The 25,503-nt window shown below is 48.2% G+C and overlaps 1 protein-coding gene across 1 annotated transcript; it reads left to right on the top strand.

Annotated features, from left to right (window-relative positions):
• The first annotated feature begins 3,684 nt into the window (after nucleotides 1-3,684).
• On the top strand, nucleotides 3,685-21,382 carry LOC129385332 (large ribosomal subunit protein uL1-like). Its single transcript, XM_055071958.1, has 4 exons — nucleotides 3,685-5,921; nucleotides 8,384-8,542; nucleotides 13,970-14,118; nucleotides 20,899-21,382. The coding sequence occupies exons 1-4, from the start codon at nucleotides 5,917-5,919 to the stop codon at nucleotides 21,102-21,104; spliced, it is 519 nt and encodes a 172-aa protein (XP_054927933.1). The 5' UTR covers nucleotides 3,685-5,916; the 3' UTR covers nucleotides 21,105-21,382.
• Nucleotides 21,383-25,503: the final 4,121 nt, after the last annotated feature.

Here is a 25,503-nt window from a genome sequence, read left to right on the forward strand (position 1 = left end):
AAAACTTAGGCAAGACACAGTAATGAGAAACTGTTGGGATGTTGGATGGGTATTGCAACCGCTTGACTGTCGTGCTATACCGAAGAGATTTTCAACTGGGTCCTGACTCAGCTTTGAGGTCATTAAGTATTTGTAGCTAAAATTCTTTGTCAGGTAGGTCAGCAACAACAGAACACTTGCAACTGTCACTCTCAGGCCAACAGCAGTAGATGCGGACAGGAATCCACCTCGACCACCTGCATGCAGCTCCCATTCGGTTAGGTACGTCAAAAACGAAATAAACTTTTCCACAGAAGCAGATTCTGGCCGCACGGCTTGGCTTGGAAATTACCGCACGGCTTGGCGGTAACTGTGTTTGCGCAGTCAGTCGTAAACATCAGCACTCTTTTGTGAAAAAGAGCAAATGGATTTTTTCTCACACTTGTCGTGGCAAACAGGACTCCATCGAAGTCTACCGCATCAAGTCGTGTCCACCTCTTCGGTACGGTCACACTGTTTACGAGCGTTAGAAGATCATGCTGAGGCACTGTCACATCCAGGCTGTCGTTGCCATCCGCACCATGATCTAGGGATGGTGAATCATGAACGTCGCAATGAGACAAACGCACCTTCTTCGTACGTGCAGCTCGGCACACAGCAACGCGTTTTCTCTCTGGTCTTCTCTGACGCATTTCCTTTGAGAGGTAGGATGGCAAATCGGGCAGGAGCGTGGGCACCGCGTCGTCGGTCAGCGCCGGTTTACCTCGACGAATCTTTACTTCCTCAGCGTTGATGAAATGAGCATAGTCGCGCAAAATAAAATGCGCTTCAAAGTGCCTCTCACACACACTTGAAGTCTCGGAGAGTGGCTTATCTTTGCGGTGAAGATTCCTCGCCCATTGTCTTTAGACACTCCAAAAAGAGAGAACGTGCGCCCATTTACTTTCCGAAAACCAGGATACCCGGCCGCTCTTGCATCCGGGCGCATAACAATGCGTATCGCTTTTTTTTCTTCTTTTCTTCCATTATCCAAAAAGCAACAACAGGGCTGCATCGAACTGAGCAACAGTCACGCTCGGCACTCTCAGTAGCTTCACTAGCAAAAATGCGAAAAGCACGCTGGCTCGTAGCACTAAGAATGACGCGGTAAAGCGCACGTGGGCAACGCGAGCTCCAACCGGCACGGTCTCCTCGGGAAGAGCACACCAGCGCCCCTAGCGGGAGTCTTCGCTCTTGGCTTCACGCTGCCTGTGCGCCCAGCCCTCCGCTCTTTCCACTACCCAATACTTCTAGTTCACTGTAATTTTAACTAATGACGATGCGCAAGAAGGTTGGAAATGAAACTGACGTAACAAAATACAAGACCTGGAGGCGAGACGGTGGCGCTGTACGCCGATCAGTTGCCTGCATACGCATAAATTCAGACTCGTCCTATGCTTCCGTTCGGGCAGATTGATTGAGAGTCACAAAATCTGGAAAACTCCTAACGCCAACTAACTCGGTCAAATTAATAATCTGTAGTCAGCTCCGACTAACTCCGAGAGTGGCTGCGCACTCTAAGATTGGCTCAATTAGCACTGCAACATGGTGGTCTTTGACGGTGTGCAGATAGCATCAATGGTAGTTAAAGCGCAATAAACAGAGCAGCGAGCGTTGTCTTGCGTGTCTTCTCTGTGTCCGTGTCAGTGCGCTGCTTCACCAGCAAGGTATGATGAAGAAACAGTTATGCTTGCTCGATAAGTGTGAAAACGCAAACATCGAACTGTCGTATTTGTGTTTAAAGTATAGCGGACGCACAGTGGCTGTATGGGGTCCTGCTCCTAAATGTGAAGTCGCGCGCTTTATACTACCGTTTGCAACGGCCACATTGCGATGAGGGCGTAATGCAGAACACGCTCGCGTACCTAAATTTAGGGGCACGTCTACGGAGGTGAGCGCCATTGGTGGCGCTTCAAGGAACCCAGCGACCACGCGGAATGAGCCTCCTGTTGGTTGGCTGTGACCACGTGACCTTTTGTACCATCTCCGGGGACGCCGCCGCGGATTTTCCGCTTCCTCAGACATATAATACTTTCGCATTAAAATAAAGTTTACTCTCGCTATCTGTTGAAGCTTGGGTAAGTTGGTGTGACATTCTTTTTTTCAACAGCGCAAAGGACAAGGATGAGGCGGGTGCACTTATACAGCGCTGTGTAGGTGCACTAGTCTCGTCCTTGTCCTTTGTGCTGTTGAAAAAAGAATTTCGCTATCTGTCTCAATCGACATCGCTCGATCTGCTCTCGAGCAGGAGACCTCCATGGAGCCGTGGAACGAGCCGGCATCCGGAGGCAGCGACGAGGAGCTGCTGCCCGCCCTGCTGGCGTACCACGCGAAAGCGCGGGCCCACGTGGTGCTCGTTCCCGCGCTGTTGGTCACCATCGTGGGCTTCTTGGGGTCGCTGCGCAGGAACCCGCGCCTGCTCGCCATCTACGTGGTGGCCGTGGCGCCGTTCGTGCTGCTGCCCTTCGTCATCCCTGCGCTCTGCATCGGCCCGGAGCCCACGACCAAGCATGTGAGCGCCGCAAAAAAAAAAAAAAGAAAAGAAGAAAGAAAGAAAGAAACTGTGCGCACGGTTTGTGCGTCTTGCCGATCGCTGCGAGCGTCTCTGCTCACAACTTAAGTATGTGAGGTAACAATGGCCACACGCACAGACATGGTCCAAATCGGTACAGCCGAGTGGCAGGACGTGATCGCCTCCCTCACGTTAGGCCGGACACCCTTGTCACCGCCGTCCTGTGATCCCCACATTCAATGTTCCACAGCTTGAAACATTAAACCCCCGACGGGTCACCCGCGCCTCAGTTCCCCATTGTGCCCGATTCCTTCCCGTAGGAAGTATGCGGCTTAGAAAGCTTCGGGATGGAGTTATCATAAACTTAGGCCAGGGATCGACAACAGTCGACCAAATAACGTGTCCCGAATGTCCGGCTCTTGTGGAAACAACGGATACTCGACACCTACAGCTGCTGCTTTCACTGTGCCTCGCAGCGTGTGCAAACATAATGGGTAGCTCAAAGAAAAAAAAAAAGGATTGAAGCCGGATGTACCGCACAGATGCCACAGTTGGCTAACTGACTATGACTTTTTCACGGAGATTGCATTCAGTTCCTAGGATTACTAAGAGTAATTGAGAGTACCCCTACAGATTCGATCAATCGGTGAACTCGGAATGTGCAGGATTCGTCAAAGGCATATCTAGGCCGTCCATGGCGCGTGTTGGGAATTTGTGCTGAACAGCCGTCCTCTGCGCGGGCTGAGACTTTTGATGAAGACTATACATTCCAAAGAGCGAATGGCCAAAGTGAATCTGTAGCCCCCAGTCGAAAGTCAGTCTAGAATCGTTTTCAATCGAGTCTGTTTACGAATATTGCCGTCAAAGCACAAATGTCCACACTAAATTATATGTTGCCCCGAACCTCATACCTCGATTAAGATCGTTCTCCACGCGAACTTTTCACGAAGTCTACGTTCCAAACCCAAATAGCTACACAAGATATCTAGGCCCGATGCATAGCTCTATGTAGAGTCATTCTGTATCCACATTTCTTTTGACGAAGACTCCATGTTGCCAACCGGGTTATCCGCATTGATTCACAAGCTTCAAGCTTTTAAGACCATCCAGAGTCGTCGCTATGTGCTACTTTCTCACTATAACACTTATTGGCATTAATTTTCGCCACATTCGACATTTATATCGCGCCTCCTTGCAGCTGTGCCCGAAGTACGTCTCTTCCTTTCTGGACGCGGTGCTGGGCGGCGACACGACGCCGCTGTGGATGTGGTCCTCCTGGTCCGGCCCGGTTCTCGTGATCAGCATCATCAGCGCCGCGAGGCTGTACGAGGCCACCAATATGGCGGCTCAGCTGCAAGACCAGTTGGTAGCAGCGGCTGGACCCTGGAACAGACGCCGGATGGACCGTGCCAGAGGTTGACGCTGCGGCGCCGAGACTGGACAGAGTAGTGCTCGCCCGAGGGGGCCATCGACCGCGGAAACTCCCCCCAGCAGTATGCTGGCGGGGGAGTGAACGTGTTTCTCAGTCACGCGCAATCTGATTCTTTTTTTTTTCTTTTTTTGTTCACCCCTCGTTTCTACCTCAATTAAAAAAGTAACATGTCCGCAAAGTTCTCGTTAGCACGTTAAGGCAAGGGCAAGTAGTTGTGACTGTGCCTACTATACCTCATACTTCGAAACTGCACAGTCGTACACGAGTTTGATCTGCCACCCAAACTGTGACCCACAGTGTTTTGGTGGTCGATAATTTGCTGCGGTCAAGATGTACTCGACAGAAGCTACGAGATCGCTAAGTTGCATATGTGCTGCTTTTGACCTCACTTCTTCCACCTGTAGCGTTCCGTTATCTTTTTTTTTTTTTCTGTGCTTGGAAATTGAAATTTTACCGAACGGCGGGGCCATAGATATTGTTGAATAGCAGAGAGAATAAAGTAAGGAGTAAATCGAGTAACAAGATTAGGAGAATGAGGGGAGGAGGTCTCAAGAAAACAGTTTAATACAGACTCGGATAGAGGCAAGCAAAAACGATGACAACACGGACACAGAAACCAAGGGTGGTGAAAACTGTCGCCAAAACTCGTCATCTTCGGTGCTGCTGTTTCAAAACACTACTATTATGCAGTGCGGTGTAACTTCCTTTTCATTCGAAAGTTTGCCCTGCGGCATAAAACCACTAATGCATGTTACATATCGACATGTCGCTCGTTTTCTTCAATGATGTCCAATAGAGCTCTATCGGGCCGACAATTGGCATATGGGCGTTATTTTGGTGGGCGGCTTGATTATAATCCCATTTTCGAAAGGCGTAGTGCCTTATAGTGGGCTGCGTCCGAGATTACAGGCGACAATCAAGTCTTTATTTTGCCCCTTGGGAAGCTGCAGTGACGACACTTAATTGTTTTTCTCCGAATTTTGGCCTTAGCCGAAATTCGGGGAAGTGCAAAGTGAGAAAATGCTGCGCTGAATAAAGACCTTTTTCTTTTTCTTCTTTTTCTTCTGTATTTTTCTTTTGCCGCTAGGTTTCATCTTACGCAATGCAGATATGGCTGGAATAGTCAGGCACAGACTTGAGATTCCGAACGCTGCGTTGTAGACAAGCATTGGATTTCGATTTGCACAGGTCTGGACTGGTTTCCTCTCCGTTATGCACATTAGGTGGAGAAGTTGCAAGAATATGGCAAGAATAGATCATTCGTTCTTGCCTTGTCATGAAAGTGTTGCAGTTTTTTTTTTCAGTAAAATATTAGAAATCCTTATTTACAGCCTTCTGATTTTATCAAGCCTTTTTCGTTGGGATCAATCACGGAAATGCCTTCCCCACTGTGAGACAATCTCACTGAAACCAATCTAAATTGTTCCTCCTTGTTCATCGTTTACCTTGTTTTTCACGCACCAAAAGTTTTTGGGAGCCCATCACAGTGCCCAAATTGTTAAGTCGTCTCGCCTTTGGCCGTTTCATGACAAAACTTGAATATTGACCATACTCACACCGTGGACTTTCAGGTCACCAACATTTATGCCCACCCACGTGCATTATTTCGCCGCAATTGTGCGGCGTTTTCACATTTCTCATGTTTTAATATCTATTTTATGATTTCAGTACAGTTTGTCGTACTATTCGTACTAATTCGGGCTAATTTCGTACTATTCTTGCTTTTGGCAGCTTTCTTTTTTTTTTTTTTGCAATCCGAAAGGCTCTAAATCGAGCTTGTTAGTACGGCTTTATGGTGGAAAAACGATTGCATTTGCATTTTTCTTACAGGGTTGCTTTCGCTTAGTTGTTTTCTGCTGCCCACCCAATCCTCGGCTCGTTCTCTCTAAGTGGGTACGGGCCATATGATTGAGGTTCACCATCACAATACTCGAGTGGTCGGGGAGCGCGAACCATGAGGTCAGTAAAGCTTCTCTTACTAATGCAATTACTGCTGGTTACTACTTTCTTTCCGGGTAGTATATGCCGAGCAAGAATAGGATTGGTAGCCTAGGCGAATGAATGCAGCCCTTTCAAGCGTTTTATTTTTGTTATCCCTCGACGGAATGCAAAAAAAAAAAAAAACAGCCTTCTACCAGTGGTTTATTGGGTTCGCTCGAAAGAGCGTCAGCGGGTCGAAATTCATCCGGGGGCCTTTACCACGAAGTCTTTTGTAGTTAGTATTAGTTGTCTTCTTTTCGAGCAAAGTGACGGGGATCCCCGTTGAAATACTCGAATACAGAGCCCTACATGTGGTGTCGGGACGCTATTCAAGTAGGCTGGGAAGTAGACCCTACCAGTAACGTTCAAAAAGAGACGGCGGATGAGGAAGGACAATGGCGCTTTATTTAGGTCATTTTTATGCTCATCAGCACCGATCAGAAGACAGCACGCTGATGCACACGGTACAAAGCTAGTTTTAACACCTTCCGCTAAAGCTTGCAGATACATTTTTCAACCGACGTACTATACATTACACTTAGTAGGCGCAACCAAAGAGCGTTGCATAACATTTTACACAAGTGCAAAGTATATGCCAGAAAACCCGAAGGCAGATTATCGTCCAGAGAGATATTATACCAGGAAGGTGCAGGTAGAACTGATACTAGTCTGCCACGACTTACGCTCTGGTTCACGTTATAGTTAGGTCGACAAGCAGAATAAACCGTGAGACACCAATTAAATTTGTCCACTCAAAAGTTATTTTCAGCGCATTCATAGCTTCTTCAGAATCACGAAAAATACCATACAACTGCAGATTGAACTAGAAACGTTCAACTCTTCAGCGAGGTTTGCTGTTTCGACAAGGACGTTGACTCCGCTCGAACTCTCTCTCTCTACAGAAGCATCTGATACGACAACGTCAACTATTTCAGGTCTAACATACTTGGAAATCACCAGAACAGTAACTTGAAAATTACGCTTCATGTAAAGCATTGTGCAACAAAAGTCGCAGTTTCACCCGAAAGACGATTGAGGCATCGATTGCGGCAGCAAATTATTACGCAGCTATACGGAGTAAGGGTAGTAGTTTCACCGACTGCATAAGCTCGTAAACATTCGCTTACTAACTAAATTAACAAGCATGGTGTCAAGCGCGCACAGGCAAACATGAACACTTGTCACTCGGTGACCGCGTACACTCGCTGTCAAAACGCTGGCGTAAGAAAGCGCGGCAGCAGCAGCGAGCGAATTCACCTTCGTGCTGCCTCTCGCTTCAACGCGAACCAAACGGAGAGAAAACAGCGCACGGCGAAGCTATCAGCCCTCGGCGCCTAGACTATGTCCCCTTATCGCAGATCGCTTACAAGATAGGGCCCGCGCTCAGCCGTACCATATGCAGCCGCCGCCGGAGTAGCACACCTCCCTTCCCAGTGCCTTGCGCGCGATGGAAGACGGCGCGCTTCCTCCCGGCCTTCCTCCCTTGCGCGCTCGAGGTCGAGCCACGCCCCTCGGCTCAACTTCGCACGCTTTCACTCGCACACAAAGCATACGGCGCGCGGCCACGGTGTTATCGCACTTGGACTTTATATGGAACATCACGCCGACGGCGACGGCGGAAATACGCCTGGAGTGTCCATAGATATAACTGCTATCGCAACAAAACCATGAAATAAGAGAACCCGCTACAATATACACTGACCCCTAGAAAAAGTCCTAGCCATATACCTTCAAACTCGTTTCACAGGGACACTTTGCATATATTATTCAAAATTGCAGCACAGGTCTAATCCGAAGTGTTCCAACATGTATATAATGTTTTAAGTGCTTTTTTTATAGGCGTTTTTGCTTTGGCGCACTACCTTAGCATGCACAATTGTTCACAGAGCATCTGTGGGCTGTAGTGAGTACAGTAAACCTGTGCACCAAGTTGCCGAAGAATTAAGAAAAGAAGACCAGCCTGTCATATCGCGTGAAGTTGCAAATATATATCCTTGGTGCATAGCGAGGGCATACGTTGTGATCATCGTCAGCCTATTTTTATGCCCGCTGCAGTACGAAGGCCCATGCCTGCCATCGGTCTCCAATTACCCCGGCATTGCGCTAGCTGATTCCATTCTATGACTACGAACTTCCTAAACTCATCATGCCACCCAATTATCTGCCGTCCTCGACTGCGCTACCCTTGCCATAGCACCCATTCTGTAAATCTTATAGACCACCACGGTTATCTGCGCTACGCATCACGTGGCCAGCCCAGCTGATTTCTTTCCCTCTTAATCCCTGCTAAAATATTGGCTTCCCCTGCTTGTTTTCTATTCTACACCGCTGTATTCCTGTCTCTTAACGCGACACCTAACACTATTTGTTCTACCACTCGTTGCGCGGTCCTTAACTCCTCTGATTACGTCGTAAATGTGCCTTTGTGGCTGCTTTTCCAGCCAGCTGCACGTGAGCCAAGAGATGCTTTACAACTGCATGGCATCCCTCGCTAACACTGCGGCGCAAAGACCTTCAAGGCGCATCGAACCAGTCGAGGTGCTCATCAAGCTCAAGAAGTGTGACAAGAAGGAGTACGAGCACTTCACAAGCAGCGTCAGGTAAGTCCTACGGGGTGCTAGCAGAAAATTGGACTCAGGTTTGTCTTGTGCGAGCGCTAATACCATGATGTCCAACGCGCATAATGTGTCGGTTGATGCCGCTTTCGAGCGCGACCCTTAATTACCTCGCGATAAGCATACCGAAGACTCATTGCACATCTGAACCGCATCTCTCCAATTTCCCTTCCTGTGCTCGCAGGTCGCGGTGTGTTTTGGCGTTGCTGTCAAATGTGAAAAGCTTCACCCCGAAGTGCCTTTTAAAGCAGAGGACTGTAGTGGAACGACACGGCCTTTTTCTACAGCAAGGTCAAGCAAGAAATTAGCAAGCTTTAGCTTTGCGTGACGCGCGACGCGTTAGGCCCACTGCGCATGCTCGCGCCTTGTGCAGCTGGCTAATAACGCGCAGGTTACCGCGGTTGCGTATAACAACCTTGCAGCGCCCGCATCAGCCCCGACCGCCCCGCTTCGATCCTGATTCGCCCTTGAAGCTTTCTCTCCGTCGAGAGAGTAACAAATGAATGATCAAATCAATCGTCGATTAGTCCAATCTCATTCTGAGAACAAAATATTAGCGATGTTCGTTGAAATCAGCCGTTTGTTTCTCGCGCTGCTATGGGGCTCTTGCATTGCCCAAGGGGCGCTGCGAAAAAGGTGCTAAAAAGCGCCCTCTGTCGTAAAATGGGTCGTACCAAGCTTGGTCGTCTGCTTCGGAAAGCACGTTTACAATATATGGACCCGTCACTTTCGGTTGTGTTGTATTACAGCCTGCAGCGAATATCGGGCGCCGAAGATTTTTTTAGGAGTGGCAGGCTGCGTAAAGGCAAGAAATTATGCAGTGCCGAATACGTGTATGCCGTTCAAGAATTAAGCGGCGAAGTTTTAGCGCGGTGTCAATGGCAAGTGAAGCGAGTCGCGTACGAAGTGGAACTTCAGGTAAGGTTTGCACGCTGCTAGATTCAGGCGCACAAACGCGAGGAAATGCTTGCTATAAATGAATCCACAGCAGCGATAAGCAGACATCATGTGTACGGAACTGCTCGAGCACACGAAGGTACGCGCCGCGACGGCAGCGGTCTTTCAGCATGCCGCGATGTACGAACTGCTCGAGCGCACGATCGTACGCGCCGCGACGGCAGCGGTCTTTCGACATGCCGCGAAACGGCGGGTCACCTGCAATCTTTGTTGACTGCATGCCGCTAAACAAGTAGTTAGGCATGCGTTGTAGTAGCGGCCATCTGTCCCTTTTAGTAACTGGTAATAACTGATGCAATGCATATGAGCTCGCACGTACGTGCGAACCGCGCAGCGCGAGCTCGTGCGCTACTCGCTTGATGTAGCTTTTAATGACAACGCTCGAAAATCGATCTGCTGTAATCAATACTATCTTGCTGCGCTGCCTCAACATGCTGGCTTGAGGTCAAGTATGAGCACATTTAACTCTCTAACCTGTGCTGCTCGTAGTGGGGTAGCGAATTATCACCGAATCAACCCGGCCATTTGTGGTCATTTACACACACCTGGGCACTTCACCACTTCGCACCGGTCGAATTGTTAATTGTCGCTGTGGCCGGGTTTCGAATCGTGAATCACCAGCCATGCCTGCTGCTATGTCGGTCTGCCGTCGGGACTGTAGGTGCAAAAGACCGAATTTTAGAACGCAGATCTATAATCAAGCAAGCTTCAAGACAGGTGAAGCAGTCAGCATGGCGCGAAGTTTCGCTTACCCAGCGCGACGACCTGCAGTTATACAGCGCGCCCGACGCTCCGCTTCGTGAGGCCTTGAAGGGAAACGATAGAATCGGATGTTGGGATTCAGGCCTTCTTGTTCATGGGAGCCCACGACGCATCAGTATCGACGGTGACGCTTTTGCGATGCTGAGCTAGGTCCCTCCGGATCGGCGTCGCCGATTCCTTCTGCTTCCAGCCTTACGTCCCACGACACACGGAGAGTCCGTTTTCGTTAAACTATAGGCTGCGACTAGCTCGCAGCGTGGTCGACGTGGTCTGTGAGAAGTGACGAGCATTTTCGCACTCGCAACAGGGCAGAAAAAAGTGCGAATCGACGCAAAACTCGGCCTAGAAACGTGCTTCGCCACAGCCAGGGCTCAATACGACCCAAGCTGGTACGACCCAGATGTCGTTTCCCGCGCCGCCACTAGGCGCCGCTACTATACCTCAAACTCCAGCGCAAGACGCCCATAAGGCCAGGAGAGATGGCAACGTTCCGGGAAACGGGTTTGATTTCCGCCCAACAAGTGGCGCCACAGAATTAGGGTTGATGATGTCTCGGCGATGCGGAATGCTCTGAAAGTTATAGTCTACAATGCGCCATTAACTATCTACAGCACGGTACGAGATGATGGTATATGCTACTATACTTTGATCGGCTAGGCATAACCACTGCGAAGACGTGGCGCATATGCGCAGCGCCGCGCATGCGCCATATTTTTCGTCGGCTGATCCCGACGATACTGCAGTCTGACATAATAGCGGTAGAAAACTTCACAGTGCTACGGTTGCAACGTGTGTTATGGGTGGTGCGGTACCACTGATACCGGCGGTAAGGTGAGCCTTCTCGCATTCTTCCCTTGTGACATCCAGCGTTATTGAGACGCTGTCGTTGAGACGCCGGGCCTCTGGTCAAAGACGCTGTCGTTTGAGACGCTGCAACAGAGACGGTCACAAACACGGCACGCGGTGCCGAACCGGCCCCAGGGGAAGTGGCGCTCGAAGTACCAGTTGGCTCCTGCGCGCGGGTAAGGCACGGTGGTAAAGGGATATCCACCCATAACACACAGTATAACCCGGTCCAATTTAGTGCCACAAATAACCACGTCCCAAAGCATATCCTAGACACGTTCTCGATCGGATATCAACCGAGGTTGGCTGTGCAAAATTGTTTTTCTCCAAAGTACAAAAAAGCACATCTTGTGGGTTTCCGTTCTTAATTTGATTAAAGGTAGATAAATGTCGCACACGAAATAGGCAGCAACTGCAATAATTCACCGTGTTTCGCGCGTTTCCTGAAAGTAACTTCCACATGAAACTTCACGGGGACCTTGAGCAATGACACCGGTTATCCGAGATTGGGCCCACACGGTCACCAAGCTTTCACCAAGGCTCACAGCTTAACCTTAGCGTCACTTGCCTGGTAGCGTACATGGCATATGGTACACAGAATTGTTTTGCATGATGTTAATCATCTGCGGAGTGATAAATTTTAGTAAAAGACTTCATTGGGCTATAGTTGGTGCATCGTATTTAAGAAAAAAAAAAACAGCCGGGAAGAAACGCACATAGGAAACTTACAAGGAGACAGGAAAGAGGCTTTCCTGTCTTCTTGTATGTTTCCTGTGTACGTCTTTGTTATGGCAATTTTTTTATTAAATAAGTGATAAATTAACCTTCTGAACTACGTCGACGATGTGCAGTCTGGTACGGTGCTCAGCAATTGAAACACGAGGCTCGGAGCACGTGACTGCTGGCACCTTTGGCGTCGACAGTAATCACTGAGGTCACCGATCTGATGAATTTTTGGTGCGAAAGCGTCAAATCGCCCACTGAGTGACAATTCCGGCGCCTGTCCTCTGTAGAAGCGAAACGGCGCCTAACTTCCCATTGGCTGCGACGCCACGTCACGAGTCCGCCTCGACGGAGCAGAGCGGGGGAAAGGGAACACCTGCCGCCGAGCTAACGCGTCAGGTGTTGCGTGAGGGGAAAGGGCATAGCTGCGGCGCCACGTCATCCTCGCGCTCCCTAGCCTGAGTTATAAGTGCATTCTTTGCCCGGGCAAGCTCTCGCCTGCGTTCTAACTGCGCCTCGGTAAGGCCAAATCACAATGCGCCAAGCGTTTCAATGCACTCGCTTGTTCGTGAGGAGTTCATAATTCGAAGGACCGCTCAGGGGCGTTCAATCGGACGTTAATGCTTTCGCATTCACGACTCATAGGAAGTGCTTATAGGTGTCCTCGGAATTTTCTGGCATGTCACATGAATGCGAGAGTCCTCGTGATGCATTGTGACTGAGCTCATTGGTGGCCCAAAAAGCGCCGCCCACTATGCGCTTCATTCGCTGAGCACTAAACATACAGGGCACTTTTTTTTGGCCGCACCAAATTTTTTTTTAAATTGCCTATGGCAGATAGCACAATTCTAACCCTTGATCTAAATTACTCGATGAGGTGGCCGTTACTTCTACGAGAAAGCAAAACGTTCAACTGAACAATTAAGTTAATTACGCTTGTTAACGTTCTTAAAATTATTAACTTACGCCACATATTTCAATCTACGAAATATACACTCGCTGAGTTCGCACGGCGTATCCACTCGGAACGAATTCTCTAGATAGCACCAGTTCCGAGATATTAATTTTCAAAGTGTCCGTCGAAATGCATTGGCGTTCCCGTTACTTTTGTGCTTCAATGCATAAAACGGTGGTTTCTTAAAAAGTATGATGCATTATATGCATGACTGCATCCTGTTTATCATGTTCATTACGTGTTTTATATCAGATGTGTTTAAAGGTTTTTTTATTTGGTTTCTTTCTTTCTCACATTCTTATAGGTTATGGTAAATTTTACCCATATATTTAATTTGTGCTGAAGTACTTAATTCTTTTGGTTAGCGGAGCCAGAACCTTCGCGATAACACACTCGTTATCATATAATGTATTTATATTCTTTGTTCGCAAATGCTACCATTTGTATTTGCCGTTCCTGTTATAATCCCATGAGGGATTGACAGTATGTGAAATAAATAAATAAATAAATAAATAAATAAATAAATAAATTGCACGATGGCCTGTTCTTTCAAGTCAGCTTCTCCGCATTACTGAATTGTCACGCGCCGAAACATACAAAAAATATGGTGATGCAAGAGTGGAAAGCGGCCACTGCCACGAGACACGGTGCGTGTTCCTTAATTATACATGCACGCGCATGCCATCCCCAATCACAGTGCGAGCTCGAAGACGTTTCATAACTGCACTGGCAAGCCATTCAGAGCTGTTTGTAACGTTGATGAGACCCAGAAGAAGAATAGCAAAATCTCTCTCTCTCTAACCCTCCCCCCACCCTCATTTGGCGAATCTTCCGAATTTCAATGTCCACGAGTTGGCAGCTGTACATTTAACTTGTGCGTTCCGCATAAGCTGTTCACTTAACTGTTCGATGATTTCTGCAGCAGTTATTTTCCTGGTAATGTCCAAGTTGTTGCTGGGTTATCTTGCGAGGCATGCTAAATGAAAAAAAGCCATGAAAAAGGAAAGCTCCACTTCCCGAAACGTTGGCTCCGGCTTTCACCTTGTTCTCGTTCTGCTCATCGTCTTGAATTTCCATTTACCGCCTTCCTCGTCTTTTCCCTGGATGCTAAATGAAATTCGCGAGTATGTCTGGTTCTTTTCTCTCTCTCTCTCTCTCTCTCTCTCCAGGCTCAAGCATTCCCCGAAGCCTTGTTTTCGGGTCTGCATCGTCGGCGGCGAGCAAGCCATTCGAGAAGCCGCGGCCAACCAGTTGGATTTCTTGGACTTGCCGACATTGAAAGAAATCGGCAAGGTCCCCGCAGTGGCCCGAGTTCTCGGTATGCCCACCACGTTACAAACCCGCGTTCCCTTATGCCCCGTGCTTCTTGCTATTGGAGAAATATAGCGGACACGCTTTCTCTCTCTCTCTCTATTCCTCTTCGACCGCTAAGGTGCCACCGCGTCGAACGCTTTAAAAGCCGAGACCAAGAAGAAAGTATATGTCACTCAAAATGGAACTGGGTCGGACATGTAATGTGTAAGGTGCATAACCGGTGGACAAATCAGTTACAGAATGGGCGCCAAGGGAAGGGAAGCGCAGTCGAAGACGGCAGTAAACTAGTGGGTCGATGAAGTTATGAAATTCGTGGGTGCTAGTTGGAATCGGTTAGCGCAAAACTGCAGGGGTAATTGGGGGACATAAAAAGATTATGATGATGATGATGATGATGGATTTGGTCGTTTCATTCCGAATACATGTGCCTACTATTGTAAAACTGAAATTCTGCAATGACAACGCAACATCTTCTGGGCATGGCCCGCAAACTGGAAGCATATACTTCCTCAATCAGGAAAAGTTTGCGCCTTCGATCGACACGCCAAGCCAGGAAAAAAAAATTGCTGGAATTTGCCAGGGCACGAAAGAAGCCCTTTAGATTAGCGGTTGATAAGCTTTGAACTGACAATTCGACGTGCATTTACAACCCCACAAGCAACTCTGTTGTCTTATCTATGCTATAGCTATGAGCCAACGCACGCGTTAGCAAGCCGTTATCGAAACCTTCCATCTCTCTCTCATTATGAGTATCATTTACTAACACCAGAAGTGTCCTGCCTAAATGCTGTCAAGCCTCCTCATACCTTGATTATAGCAAATCGGACATTCTAGCACCAATACACACTCGGTTGCATCCTAATATAGGGGCCGTGAATGACTAGTTGATAAAGGTCTACACCAGTTATCGACATGATCATGCACAAAAGAGAGGCTGAGGGGTATTGCTGGCCATTAAAAAAAGGGTATCCCATATTTCGTTATCGGTACGAATTGTAATCTTGAAATAATTGGGCTGCTAGCTTGCCGGGCTCACACTGCTAACCTACCGTCAGGCGTTTAGTTATTATCGCCCACGTGATGCTAGTAAATTGTTCCTAGAAGACTTAAGAAGCAGCATTCCTGCCGCGAGCCTGAGGTGCCTTAATAATTACATTTACCTTTCCGGAGATTTTCATTTTCTTAACATTGACTGGGCCCTTTTGTGATCGTCCTGCCGTATTTCAACGGACTTTGTTAACCTAATGTTGTGTTTTAACATACACAGGCCGTAAATAAACCTGCGCGCAGTAGTAACATCCTATAGATTTAGTGCTAGCCACGGTTACGTAAGCGCTATACGCTCAATTCAATTCATTGATGGTTTTAACGAGCACACGCTACTTCAGCTTACTATTCATAAGTCAGCAACGAAAATAGATGCCATAACTAACACGATCATCCGTAATTACAATAAAGCAGACTATGAATGCATGAATGCGAAATTGACGGCGTTTTTTCCATCAGTCTTTTATACAAATTTTTTCGATGCGTTCTGTAGATGAAAAGTGGCTGGCATTCAAAATACTCAGTCCACGGGTATGTTCCCCTTATTTCCATTTCCCACGATAACAAGAATTCTGGTTCAGGTCCGTCACTGTACGGAATAGAAAAATAAAAGGAAACAGCTTTACGGAACTGCCAAGATTTCGTCCAGCCCGTCCTCCTGGGCGAAGTATACAAGGTATGCTTGAAAGAACATTGTTCTTCGCGCAGCTAAGGATAAATAGTTGATAAGTCTGACCTTCCCTTCCTTTTACGCTCTAATCCGAGACGGTATTGGCAAACCATATCGCCTTATCATGACTCGCGACAAATTTTTCTTCTCAAAAATGATAATGCTCATTTAGGCGATGCACAGTGCTCGCTTGAGTTTAGCAATTTTTTTTTCTGCTTTATTTGCAAAGGAGGATCATCTAGGCGTACTTATCGCTCCTGAACTAGATTATCCTCATATATGGAACCTATAGCAATCAGTGCAGATGGTGGTTCGTGTCTTATAAACAATCTAAGATTGTCATCTTCTGCCGGTATAGGTAATCCCGACTCGGGGTAATAAAGAGATTAAAAGTACGTTAGCACTATATAGTGAAATTCAGTGTTGTATATTCATGCAATCGTTGTCAACCGAGCCATTGCCTGCATATCGGAAGGTCGTTAAAGCAATTCCTGCATTCAAAGCCGGAAAGCGAAACGCACCGGATAATTACCGCCCCGTCTCCTTAATGCATTTGTTGCAAGTTGCCCTTGAGCATATCATCCCATCACACATCTACAACCACCTACATTCTACTCATTTCTTTTTTATTAATTTTTTTACCAAACAGCATGGCTTTAGCGAAAAACCTGTCCTGCGATACGCAGTCGCTCGAGTTTACAACCGACTTGCTCTCCAACATGGACAGTAACTTCCTTATTTACCAGGGAGAGGCGGGCTAGTTGGTGGTCGATATTGGAATGCATTATGTAACCGCGCAAACGACAACGGACGAAGAAGGAAACGTCTGCGTAAACGCCGAAGAAGGATCCGCGCCTGTCCTGTGCGTTTCCTACTTCGTCCGTTGTCATTTGCGCGGTTACATAATGCCTTCCAGTAACTTCCAGACTAATAGCATTTTTCTGGATTTTTCGAAACGTGTTGACCGTGTTGCCCATTGCCGTTTGTTTCTAAATTTAGTTCTCTTGGACTATAAACTCTGCTACTTTATCTTAGTTTATAAACTTTATATCGCTTCGTCAACAATTTATATTTAATAAAAACTGTGCCTTCGACTCTGGCTGACGTAACTTCGGGAGTCCTTCAGGGCATCGTTTTAGGCCCTTTAATCTTTTTATTCTATATTAATGATGTGCTCTCTATCAGTCCTTCAAATATTAGGCAATTTTATGATTGCGTCGTTTACAGAAAGATAACTTCTCCCGATGATCACTTTGTCCCACAAAGTGACAGTAAACTTATAACATGTGGTACCGCAAATGATAAATGGTTCTAAACTCAAGCAAACGAAAACTCATTTCTTTCTGTTGCAAACAATCCCACTCAGATTTTCCTATTTTATTAACAGCTCTGCCGTGTCTCGGCTTGTTGAATCTTCCAAGTATATAGGATCACACCTCACACCCAATCTTTCATGGTCATCGCGTATTGCTACTACTTGTGCTAAAGCGCTCCAAACGCACTCGTCGAAATCTGCGTAAATTGTTACCTAACATTCGTAAGTTGGCGCATCAAACGTTCATTCGGCTTCAGTTGGAATTTGCATCATCGACCTGGTCCGCTGCTACCAAGAATACTTAATCACGGAATAATTTTGATCACCTGAGATGCTTCAATGAGCACCCGGATCTATAAGTACACGAGCGTTTTTAATTTCCGCCTCCTTTGAAATGCAGCCGCCGCGGCTAGGATCGAACCCACGACCTCGAACTCAAGAGCGCAACGCGATAGCCACACTATATATACCGCGGCGGGTGCCAAGAACACCAATGCGCTCAGTTTGGGCAGAAGGGGTGCGTTCATCGAGGGCCCACACAAGAGGGAAACTTGCATTATATATACTTCGACAGAATGGCAGAGACACACTTACCATGTAGATGACCTTGGATGAGCAGGATGCAGTCGAACGCATGCAACGGAATCGAAGGAACACTTAACGCAGGGCCGGCGTCTCGCGATGGTGGATTGTACTTCGCAAAAAAAAAAAAAAAAAATTATAATAATGCGCATAACCCTCCGAATTATCGAGCTAGAACACCGTGACAACATACAGAAGGCAATGAAAAAAAAATGTATGCGCAGGATTTCTACGACGTTAGAAAGCAAACTTGGACAGCAACGTGTGCCTTTCTCGTGATAAATTCATCAGCTCCTTTACCGATATGGCTATATCGACAGTCCAACGACTTGTCCAGCGACCAAGCTCCTCTCGATTCTACGATATCTGTGGCGACATGCTGGCTCTCTCGGCATCTCGCAGTCCTGATCTTGTCAGCATTTGTCAGCGTGAAGTTCCCGCCGCAGCTCGCAAGCACGCTATCGGACGCAGTTGTCAGCGTTACCATAGTTTACCGTCTGATCTAGTAAGCTAGGCCCAATAGATTGCAGCGGCTTAGCCGTGACAAGGTTATTCGATTTTTGACTACGGCAGCCGCATTTCGATCGAGGCGAAAATGCGTGCAATAACGCCCGTGTACACCTGCTTTGGGTGCACATTAAGGAAACCCAGGTGGTCGACATCAATCCTGACGTAAGACGTTAACAAAACCTAAAGATCACCCTCGTATACGTGAGCTTATTACGTAGCTGAGGGTGGCCTTTTAGACTTCTGACGTATCCGTATAATGCAGTGGCGAGCCTGGAATAAGCATTGCTACGTACATAGGCATAACTACAACTCTTCGAAGTTGGACATTCCTGCCCTGGTAATTTCTGAAACAAACTTTCAGTTACTATTCTATTTTACAAGCAGCACCAAAGCTGCCTCAACAATAACTGCAGCAGAGTAAAATCTGCACCACTGCAATTACTTTACCGAGCCGCAACAGCCAGCAGTTAATCTAACTAGCTGCAATATAGGAAAATTAGCTCTACCGCAGCTGCTCCCCTCCTGCACGGTATAGTGCTAAAATGCGAACGACGTTCCGAAAGTAGGCTTCGTCATTCTCTTTTAAAGAGAAGATGGTACACCAGGTAAAACAAGCAATCGTCGCAAGAATGCACGCCTGTTGCTGGTTCGACGACGGAAGGAGCGTCAGCGGAGGAGGAAGGACGCATGCGCAGAGCGCCGAAGAGAGAGAGAGAGGGGGGGGGAGGGAGGGAGAGAGTAGCAGCAGGCCGGCGGTGCCCGAGGGCCCGAAGTTATATTCGAGTACAAATCACGATGGCAGACAGACGTGTGCTGACAACGTGGTCGCCACTGGAAATGTGTGCTGTTATCCGGTATGACTGGGAACCTGTGCCCTTGCATTGAAAGGCGCACTCTCGGGACGTCACATCCAAAACAATGCTGAGGTGGAGCAGACTGTGCGACAATTCCTTGGATCGCAAGGCACCGAGTCTTACCAGAGCGGTTTCTCCAAACTGATTGCATGCTACGACAAATGTCTCAATGTCGGTGGCGACTATGTGGAAAAATAGTGCAAGGTGTGTAGTTCAGGATGCCGCGGTGTAATTTTTTATAACAATAAAGTTTCCGTGTGAAAATAAATGACAAAACCTACTTTTCGGAAAGTCCCTCGTACGCACACACGGTTACTATACTGTCTCTGGAAGTGGCAGAGCAAAACTATGCTACCCCAGGTAGAGCACACCTACTCTACAAAAAGCTTCTTATATACGATGTGATACGCAGCTGCTCCTCCGATAGAGTAGCCTTTAGAACTTGTTGGCGCCTTTAGTTTTTAAGGGAGCGAGCTCTGCATTGCGATTATAGCGGCGCGCAGATGGCATTCACTGCGTCACTCCCTCCCCAGTGAGCTGCCGAACGTTACAGGTCCAGTCGACCGGTAGCAGTGTTTCGCCTCCCACTGCGCGGGCGCCGCACTGTTGTTCGGGAGGAAGTCGCACTTGCTTCTTTCGTCGCCTTGACAAGAGTCGCCAGAGCCACGGGACATGCCTAGTCAGTTTTCCATATGAGCCTGTTTCACGCGGTCAGTAGAGACCAACGGTACCTTGTCTAGTAACTTTGGTAGAGACCACCTCGCGTCGACCACGAATGTGCAAAGTGGTTTGCTTGTTTGTGCGACGGAGCACTTCGAAGGGCCCGTCGTACAGTCGCGTTGGAGAGGTCGCTGCAGCGCGGCGTTGCCTGTCGAACTCATGGGTACTATAGGCCAAAGTTCCGAGTGCATGTGGACGGGTCGCGACGCCGGCTGACGAGGTGGTGTGGCACGAAGCTTGCCCGCGATGTCCCGCAACCGGCCGGGGCGTAGTCGCCAGTGGCAACAGGTCTTTCACCTCTACAGCGCGCGAAAAATTCGCCAGGCAATCGCAGTGTGGTTCCGTACACCAGCTCGGCTGTGCTGCGGCCAACATCGGTCTATCACACACGATCTGTCATAAGCCACTGTATACCCGCAATGCTGTTTGTTTCGGGACGTTAAACACCATATTTTCATTGAGTGTAGAGGCCGACTACAACAATGTTCACTTTCTAAATTGGCTGTAAATGAAGAGTATATACTATTTAAGCAATCTTGGCGAAAGAGCATTCAGGCTGCACCGAAGCAGACGACTTGTGTACGTTGTGGTTAGCGAATGTGGCAAGATCCCAGCACGCCGTCTCCAAGATTGCCAGTTTGCCAGAGGCAAGGAGGTTATATACTTGAACATAGGCTTTATGTGACTTCTTCTCCGCGGACGCTGCCAGATCTCGGCGATCATGCCGTGGAGCCGCCATGGCTCTCAACGTTCTGGGTCGTGCGTCATCTCCGGTGAGCAGTAATGGCGACGTTTTCTCGAGTTTTAAGTTTCGTTTTCAAAAGACATCTACTTTTGCGAATGTTATTTCTCTGACGTATAACTCTAACGTACTTCAAACGCAAAGTATAGCACGGAGGCTGCTCTGTATCTGCACAATTTTAAGCCATGTTTTTTTTTTTTTTTTTTACGACGCCCGAGATTCTGTTGCGGTCTTTAATACTGTGTATTTTAATGGTGCCCTCAGTGGCCAGGCTACACACCACTCAGCTATTGTTGTGGGTTTTGAGCGCTCACCTCACGTGCGCTCTTCTTTCACATCCGCAGCTAAGAAGTACGACGCTTTCTTGGTGTCGAAGCCTCTACTCAGCCAGTTCAACGCCTACTTGGGCTATGCTGTGGTGGGCGAGCACAAGGCGCCCGTCGGATTCTCGCCCGAACAGTCCATGATGGCCAAGATCAAGGAGGTCGAGAACACAGCCAAGATTCGCTTGAAGGCATGTTGCCGTGATAGCTTCTCTATACCTTTCTAAATGTTACAGCCGTGTTGTTGCGGTCACCATCGCTAGTACTAGCAATACCTGTCATCGGTCGTGTCATGTTCATTGGACCGATTCTCTAAAAGTAGATCACCGAAGGGGCGGGCAGGCTTTCTCAAAAGCTGACGAACAATCGTCTGGTCAGGGGGCATGCTAAATAAGGCAAAGGCATCCGGTCCCCGACCAAATCAACGTTAATTTACATTTTGGAACCCATACTGGTTCCTTGTGCAGTAGACACACGACTTCTTGTCTAATGCGTCGTGTAAAAAGAATTCGTGTGGGCTCCGAAACGTGAACATTTAGCTTCTGAGACCCGAACTTCTTGTTGCGAAGTGTTTTGCTTCTTTTTGCAAAAGTAGTTATATGTATGTACGGTACAAGCAGTAATCCCCGCAAAAGCAGTTTACCAGCACTCTATCCGTTAATCTACTCGTCATCATTGGGAAATGAGTTTAAACCATTACTGTGTAGTACGCAGATTCGAGCATGAGGCTAGTAAAAAAATGTTTGCTTCCTCTCTCTCCCTTTCTGTGGCTCTCAACCCATGCAGCGCATTTTTTGCTCCGTTCGCAGCGTAAGCAGCTCGTAGTCGCCGTGGGCCACGTGGACATGCTGCCTGAGCATTTGGCGGATAACGTGAACCGGGTCGTGGCGCACCTGAAACGCTTGCTCAAGGAGAACCCCAAGGACGTCCACTCGTTTCGCATCAAACGCCGTTCGGGACCCACCGTGAAGCTCTGCTGACCCGCGTGCGCTTTCAGAGTCGCGTTTGGAAGCGGCTAAGAACAGCACGAGTCACGTTGTGTGCACGAGCGGGCGCTGTTCCTGGAAACGCAGGGATCTGTCCCGACTGGTGTGCATCGTTAATTAACGAGTCCTAATGTCAGAAAGACGGTATACTATAGAAAGCAGCGTTAACGGACTGTCGCGGGGTTTTGTTTGTCGTTGGTGCTGGTGTTCAAATTTGTTCATCTTCGAAATCGTAAGACATTGGCTTGCAATTACAATACAGCACTGGCAATACTTATAGTGAAAGGCACTGACTGAATTTCAGTGTGTGTGTGCTTTAAAGCGAAGGCTTCTCTGCCAACCTTCCTGGGGTATGGCAAGTCGTCGCTGTGTATCTCGCCGCGTAAACCGGGATGGTTTCCGGACAGTGTAATCAAAGGTGGTGGCCTGGTTAGCCACCGTAGTCTGGTCCTGGCCCAAAGCGCACGATATGCGTCCTCGGAAGTGCTTTAATGGGGTCTGAAACGCGAATCGTTCATGGAGGCAGTCACTGGCAGAACCACAAAGGGTGAGGGTGGGTAAATGGTACATGTCTAATAATGGTTCCACTGAGACTGCGACGTCTGAGCTGGTTTCAATGCCTGACTGTAGGAAAGGTGGGGATTAGCGGTGTGGTGCGAGAGCGAAGACTTGGCAGCTGGTGAAAGGTGCGAACCAATCCACCACGCGCGCTGCTCTGACGCTATGAAATGCTGCTTAGACTCTATGAAAGAGCTCTCTTCCTGCTCTTAAATAGCGTCTAAGTAGCGTTGCTTGCGGCCTCTTGCAGCTTCTCTTGTTGCTTCGTCAGCTTCTTGGCGTGCTGGACAATCGGGGTAATTTACTGCATGCTCTACACCACAATTTCGGCAGCTAGCTCGCACTCATGAGGAGTGTCTTCATTGGATCTGGGAGGTAACTTGGTTCCACATTTTATGCAAGCCACAAATTTGTTCCTGTGGGGACAGAAGTGCGCGCCGAGTCCACTGTGAAGGCATGAATCGCACAGCATACTGCACAGCATACTGCACAGCATACTGCTACATTCGGACAACCAGTCGACAGCAGAGAGCATATCGTGGTAAATATGTTCCCCTCGAGAGTTATCAGGATTGTTTTCGATGAACTTATGCGTCTTACTTGCACAGTTTTAGGTCCTTGCACTTCTACCTCCCTTTCAAGTTCATCTATCACAGGTCACTGTATACCATGAATTACACCTTTGATTGTGTTCGTGCCATTAGCCCGGTATATATGTGAGGAGCGGGTATTGTGTTCCCGTTATCGAAACTTGCCGTGTGGGAAGAAGCTTCTCTATTGCGGTTGGGTGGTAGCTGTCAACTGCTATCAGGTTTTGGACAGTCCTCACCTTCACGTAGGTGTCTTTATTTTCCGTAGTTGTCAAGCCGGCTACGTGCACCACAAGGGTCCAACACAGTCTTGCGGGGGGTTCTTATGATGCTGTACCGTCGGTGACTCGACGTTACGGTGATGTGCTCTTGAAGACGCTGACTAGCGTCTCTAACGGTTTGCCAGCCTTGGTCGGGGCTTGCTTCGGCCTCTTGCGTTTCCATCATGCTGGGCGCGTGCCAGCGGCGCTCCAGGCGGGTAGCGCACCTGCCCGAGCGCTCGGTCTCGTGCAGCTAGGGTTAGCGTGGCGAGGCCAACGGCTAAGGCGCGAAACAGTTCAGCGTTCCATGAAAACGGAGAGTGAAAGTCACTTTTGACTTTCCACTAAATCTGGAGATGTCGATTGTCTTCTGGTACGAAGACGACGATATTCCGGTGCTGGAAACTGCGAAATTACTGGACGTTCTCGGGAGCTCGAAGCGAGCACGTCCAGAGGAATCGAGAGCTTCAGTAGACGAATTAAAGTTTAGATAAATAATAAAACCTACAAACTCAATGTCTGGGTGACTTTGTTTTACTACGTACCGTAGCAAGAGAGATGTACCTTCGCTTCGCCTGCTTGTTCCAATGTCGTGCAGTCGCGCCCTTGCATAGAGCGAAACTATGCCATTTTCTTCCGTGTTCCAGCGCGCGATCATGCTCTGCGATCCGCTTGCGTCTACCTCAGTGTTCGTGTATAGCACTGACTGACACCGCTATCCAGGTGCTCTCGTGTACAGCGCGCAAAATCTTATGCTGCGCGAAACGAGTCAAACGCAACAGCTCGCGCGCGAGGCCGTCAGCGGAAGTGCGCCGCGCAGCAAAAAAGAAAAGCGAGAAAGAAAAAAAACAATACAGAGGAGGCGGGGCCCGCAACGTATGCCTCACGCGAGCCTCCAGCTCCGGTATGAGAGAACGCAGGGAAGGAATTTCGCTAGCGGAGGCTAGTTGGGAGGCAAATGGAGAAAGTGCCTGCGTTGGCGGTGACGCTCGCCTCCTGAAATCATGGGTTCGCGGCACTGAAACGTTTCTATCTCGGCTAGTAATGAACCAATGTGAAAAATTCTTGCAGTAGAACGCCTCCTAAAGGGCACGATTTCCAGCGTATAATGAACATTTGCTATATGGCATAGTGAGGGGCCCTTTAAAAAAAAAAAGTTCCTGTGGAATCGTGCCACTGCCCCAATATACAAGCAGAACAAGATGCAATACATAGTATGCACGTACGTCATTCAATGATACTCCGCCACTTCCGGTTTACGATAGCGCCATCTTGGGGAACCTATAGGCCTATGCGCGCGCCTGTTGATAAGGTACCCCAAGATGGCGGAAGCAGACGACAGCAGCGGATGTGACGTCACGTGCATACTATATATAGTGAAGAAGTCGGCTAGAGGAATGTGAAGAAGTAGTCATCAAAAGCAGCCAAGCGCGAATAAACAAGTAAATGGAACAAAATAGGACCGGGGGGAGCGCGCCTTGGGCGAGGATGATGACGGTGATGACCTTAATGTCTTTGGCACATACCCACTCACAGGGATTGCCCAAGAGTCAGGCAGATTGAGCGAGAAGCATTGAACTACACACAAGTGGAGAAGTGAATAGATTTCTGTAAACGTAAATAAAGAAAAAATATGTGCCCTTCCACTCTGTGAAGAGGGATTAACCAGCGAAGCTGTGTATGTAGACCCCTTCATGGCGAACTGCACCTCCGCCGCGGGTCGGCCCGGCATTGCACTATCTTCGGGATCGGCTCACATATGGGTAGTGTTTAACGCCTGCTTCACCTCCGCCGCGGGTCGGCTCGGCATTGGACTATCCTCGGGATTTTTTTTTCTACACACGGACACTATAGTGGGGACAGTAAACCTTAACACCTTCGCTGTAAAAAAAAGAAGCATGGCCTATAACCGATTTCCAAATATGCGTAGGATCTGCCGATTATTATGTCTTTGAGTGACGACATCCCGGACTTTATTAGCATTCTTTTAATAGCGCCACACGCAGTGATATTTCTTTTTCTGTTCCTACTGTCATACGCTATTCTTTGCGATTGTATTAACTTGAATTTTGTTATATGTCTTCTTATTCTTCATTTCCTCTTTTCTTGCTGCCTTCTATTTCTACTTTCCGTCGTCCGCTTCCTGAAGCCCACAAAGAAGCGAACGTAGGCAGGCGCTGTGCTCCTTCTGGTGGCTGTTGCCAGCCTGCTCTTTGCTTTCGCTTTCTATCG

The sequence above is a fragment of the Dermacentor andersoni genome, chromosome 7 (genome assembly GCF_023375885.2).
Source record: "Dermacentor andersoni chromosome 7, qqDerAnde1_hic_scaffold, whole genome shotgun sequence".
Taxonomy (NCBI): domain Eukaryota; kingdom Metazoa; phylum Arthropoda; class Arachnida; order Ixodida; family Ixodidae; genus Dermacentor; species Dermacentor andersoni.